General features: G+C 48.7%; 1 protein-coding gene across 1 annotated transcript; it reads right to left on the minus strand.

Moving 5' to 3' along the window:
- Positions 1 to 1,375: 1,375 nt before the first annotated feature.
- LOC113176645 (olfactory receptor 2W3-like) lies at positions 1,376 to 2,320 on the minus strand. The gene has a single exon (XM_026381143.2). It carries the CDS (start codon positions 2,318 to 2,320, stop codon positions 1,376 to 1,378), a length of 945 nt encoding a protein of 314 aa, XP_026236928.2.
- Between the last annotated feature and the right edge of the window lie 2,591 nt (positions 2,321 to 4,911).

A 4,911-nucleotide genomic window follows, 5' to 3' on the forward strand; every position in this document is an offset into this window, starting at 1 on the left:
ATGTTACAGGTGTGGGGCCTTCAGGGAAACTGAGGCACAGGAAAGACTCCTTTCAAACCCTGACTCTGTGATCATATCAGAAAGGTTTCAGACATGTCAGTCAGAGTAACAGGCATGACTTTACTGAAGGGATAGGAAAACGGGAAAGCAGACACTCTCAAGTGAGAGACTCGGTCCACTCAGAGAGGAGAGGGACAGTGTACCATTCCTGCACTCCAGTTTTATTGGGGGTCCCAGAGAAGTTTCCAGAAAGACCAGCCCAGGTCAGCCTCTTGACTTTAGATTGAAAACAGGGTGACCTCAGACTTTCAAGTCTCCACTCTCATGGCAACCCTACATCACCTTGGCCCATGCTGACCAGTTCTAATTGGATACTTTTTTTTTGTACTTGGGATTGAACTCAGGGGCACTAGACCACTGAGCCACACTGGTGTGTTAAGTAAATGTCTCTTTTGTATTTTATTTAGAGACACAGTCTCACTGAGTTGTTTATAACCTTACTTTTGCTGAGGCTGGCTTTGAACTTGTGATCCTCCTGCCTCAGCCTCCTGAGTTGCTGGGATTACAGGTGTGTGTCACTGTGCCCAGCCTGGATTCTTAACTATACATTCTTACAGGTTTTATGGTTAGGAGGAATTATGCTTATCTTTCAGAATCTGGCCTGCAAAAAGGGTCACAAAAGTCACTCCCTTCAAACTCTCTTGGGTTCCTCTCATCAATGCTAATTCCTACCTGCATTTCCATGCAGATAACAGGTAGTTTGCTGATGAATTTGAAATATCCTGTCCACTTAGGCCAGGGAGGGCTGCAGGGAAATTGCTTTTTGGCAAAGAAAGCTTGGAGGGCAGGTATCAGCCAGTGGGCCCATCTTATAGTCATCCTCTTAAACTTGCATACCCACCATACTCATCTAACTGTCCAACAAAGGGCAGAAATACCATGTAAGCCTGTGGTGCAATATGGGAGAGAAAACACCAAACCACACTGAACTCAGCCTTTGATGCCATCCAGGAAGAGACAGTGGTTCACACCAAGAGCCCAGATAGAGCTGGGGGATTCTAGATAAAATGCCTATGTGAGAGCACAATGTGAACTAACGACAAGCTACAGAAGCAGAACTCAAGAGAGGGGCTTCTTCCAGCGAGGCCCTAATAGGAGCTGGTGGGTGAGGTCTGCACACCTGGGTGTGGGTGACAGGCCCTGTGCTGTTCTCTCATAAAACACACAACACTGTCCATAAACAGGTTTCCAGAAGGCCAGCCCTGCTAGGATGCTGAGAGCTGCAGGCTGAGACCAGTTCTGCTCCACAACTCAGAGGCCAGCAGTGGCCCCACTGCAGCTGACCCTGAGGCTGGATGCTGGGCAGTCCAGGGCCTCACTCCTTGCCCCCCTTTCTGTTCCCCAGCAGCAACCTTCTCAGTGCCCCCTTCACCTCCTTGTTTCTGAGGGTGTAGATCAGGGGGTTCAGGAGGGGGGTGACGATGTTGTAGAAGAGGGTGAGGAACTTGCCCTGGTCCTGGGAGGAGCTGTGTCCTGGCTGCATGTACATGTAGATGATGTTCCCATAGAACAGGGAGACCACGGTGAGGTGGGAGCCACAGGTGTTGAAGATTCTGTGTCTTCCTGAGGACGACTGGATTCTGAACACAGCCCTGACGATGTGGCCGTAGGACACCAAGATGAAGACCAGGGGAGACAGCATGATGCCCACGGCCAGGACAAAGACAGTGCCTTCTATGGCCACTGTGTTGACGCAGGCCATGCGGATCAGGGCTGGCATCTCACACAGGAAGTGGTCCACCTTGTTGTGCTCGCAGCGGGGTAATCGTAGGGTCACTGGAGACATGACCAAGGAGTTGGCCATTCCACAGCCCCAGGCCACTGACACCAAGCCCAGGCAGAGCCTGGAACTCATGATCACCGTGTAGTGCAGGGGCTTGCAGACGGCCACAAACCTGTCATAGGCCATGACGGCCAGCAGCAGACACTCCACACCACCCAGGCCCAGGAACAGGAAGAGCTGGACCACACAGCCCACATAGCTGATGGTCTTGTCGCGGCCACTCAGGTTGTGGAGCAGCTGGGGGATGGAGCTGGTGGTGAAGCTGAGGTCCAGGAAGGACAGGTGAGTGAGGAAGAAGTACATGGGCGTGTGGAGCCGGGGATCCAGCCAAGACACCAGGATGATGGTGCTGTTGCCCACCAGGGTCAGCAGGTAGGCTATCAGGATGACCACAAAGAGGACCCTCTCCAGGTGGGGGCGGTCAGAGAAACCCAGGAGGATGAAGTGGCTCTGGGTGCTGCCGTTGGTCCCATCCATCTCTACTGCACCTGAGGAAAGGTGTCAACACCAGTAGTGGCACCTGTTGATGCTGGAGTATGGACTCCTCGCCAGGCTTAGAGGAGCACAGAGCAGGTTTATTTACTCACCTAAGCCCTAAATAGTAGTGTGGAGGCTGTGCTATCATTATTGTCTCCAAATTATAGAAAAGGAATCTGAGGCACCTGTGGGTTAAGTAAATGTCACATGTGGAGAGGCAGAGCTGGTCTGCCCCAGGGAACGTGCCTGATATCTTCATCCGTATCCACCGCTGTGCTCTGTCATTCCAGAGAGGAAAGGCACACACCTGCCAAGCTCCAACCTCTGCTTCTTCCAGAGCCACAAGTTCCTGAGCTCCTGTCAAAACCTCAGAGGCACAAAAGAACACCCCAAACAACTACCTGGTAGGGTTTAGGAAATACCAATGCAGCTCATCCTTGAACATCACGGTCCACTTATGCACAAATGTTTAAAAAAATATACAATATAAATATAAATATATATACACACACACATATATATGGATGTGTGTAAATATAGAAGTTTCTGTGTGTCTTAAATAAAGCTGATGTGTCATGCAGAGAACAAATAAGCCCCCTCCCTTTTTTAAAAGGAAAAGAAAAGTCTACAAGGAGAAACTATACTAACATATATCTAAGCAGTAATTAAAACATGAGTGACATGAGTGACGTGACATTTGGGGTGGAGAAAGGGGTTGTAGATCCCTGCTGTATTCCTTATGCCAAAACAAACCAAATTACATTTTAAAATGTTCAACTACTCCAAGAAAGTATGAAGACGTTTCTCTCTTTTTCCTCCTCATCTTGAACTTAAGTAGATTCCACAAGCCAAATTTCAGTTCTTAAAAATGGTGAAATGAAGTTTTTTAAGAATATGTTTTTTAAAGAATCTCTGCTTCTAACAAAGTCTGAAAAATAATGACAATAGTAGAAACTCAACAAGACAATTGAAAAACTACTTTGTACAATTATTTTTTCAAAATGTTGGCAAGAAAAACCAATAATAACATAGAAATTAGAGATGAGTTGGAACAGCTCGCTGGATCATAAATGATTCACAACCCAGTGACTTGAAGGTGTTAGGAATGTTCCTACTGATGACTGAGGCTATACAAATTGGAGCATAAGGTCGTTCGCTTTTTTGATAGGTTAATCTAAGAGTTGAAAAATGTGGGTGACACCCAGAGTTTAGGGAAGTGTGAGAGAGGAGTAGACTCATAATCCCTGCTGGGAGTTACCTTGGAGTAGTGCCTTTGGTCACATTAGTTTAAACTTGACCCAAATGTCACTTTTCAAAACAGGAAATAAACATCACCTCCCTCTCCCCCACCAAAAATAAATAAATAAATAAATAAATAGAAATAAATCCAAGCAGAGAGGCAGGAGCACTTGTCCTGCTGCCCACACTTGCCTCTCTGTGGAAGATGGCCCCCAAGGAGGGCAGGGCTCCTTTACCTTCTGGGAAGGACAAGTGTTTTCTCCCCGAATCCTCACTCTATAATAAAGTGGATCCTCTATTCCCTGCATGGAGAGGTCCCTTCAGCCACTGGCCCAGTCCTGGTGGCTCTCCACACCCCAGCGGTTTGCTCTGCAAACACCTTCTACCATCCCTGCCAAGGTTATCCTATTAAATAATCGACCACCTTTTCCTGCACACGGTGGGTTTCTCTGTGTTTCTTGTGGACTGGTCAACACTCTTCCATGTTCTCTCCTGGAGAAAGGGTAGATTTCCCACAGCCCTTTACATCTGGGCGCAGTGGGCGCTGGGCTCAGGGAGCCCCCAGCTGGTGACAGCGGTGGAGCTGCAGCCAGGGCTCCCTGACCTTGGGGAAGCTCTTCCTCCTCCCTGAGCCAAGCGGAAACTAGGTCAGCAGTGCTGCGCACTAAACTGGTGAGGGGTCCCCGCCAGGTGCCCACCACGGTGACAGTGGAGAGGCCAAGAACCCGCTGCAAACACGGAATTGCCAGACAGAGCGCCCCGCTGAGCCCGCAGAGAGTGGGGCGCCCCTGAGGCAGGAGGCCGGACGTTAGGAACGCACTTGCTCCGCTGTGGGCGAGGGTTGGGGGCCAGGCCACTCGCAGGTCCTGCAGCTTTCTCGCTGCGGGGGGGGGGGGGGCGGGGGGCTTCGGGCTGGTCATACAGCGGGAAAGCTTTCCAAAGCACTCACTGTCTGTCTCAGAAAGGGCCACTCGCAAGCCACAAGTCCAAGAAGTGTCCTTTTCAGTTCCTGGAGGGGGGAGGTAATTATATTGGTTGAGTTTTTCTAGATAATCTTAAAATTAAAAAAAAAAAAGTAAAATTAAAACTAAATCATTTTTGTTTGAATTTTAAAAATAATTTTACTTTGTAGCATTGAAGATTAAAGAACTCAAAATTGACAGAAATTATGAGTGCTATGACAGATGATGGAGAGTGAGATCTTATTTTCAGAGAAGGGCACAGGCCCCCTCACCCGGGCACTGGCTGCCTGCTCCTCAACCCCACTGGAGCCTGAGGACCACGCCCTTTCCATTGTTTTGTTTTGTTTTCCATAAAATTCACATCTGAGATTCCATTTTCTTAGTTCTGCC

Source organism: Urocitellus parryii, chromosome 1, assembly GCF_045843805.1.
Source record: "Urocitellus parryii isolate mUroPar1 chromosome 1, mUroPar1.hap1, whole genome shotgun sequence".
Taxonomy (NCBI): Eukaryota; Metazoa; Chordata; class Mammalia; order Rodentia; family Sciuridae; genus Urocitellus; species Urocitellus parryii.

Excerpts from the sequence above, each read along its gene's own strand:
- LOC113176645 (XM_026381143.2), bottom strand. The coding sequence starts at position 2,320 with ATGGATGGGACCAACGGCAGCACCCAGAGCCACTTCATCCTCCTGGGT.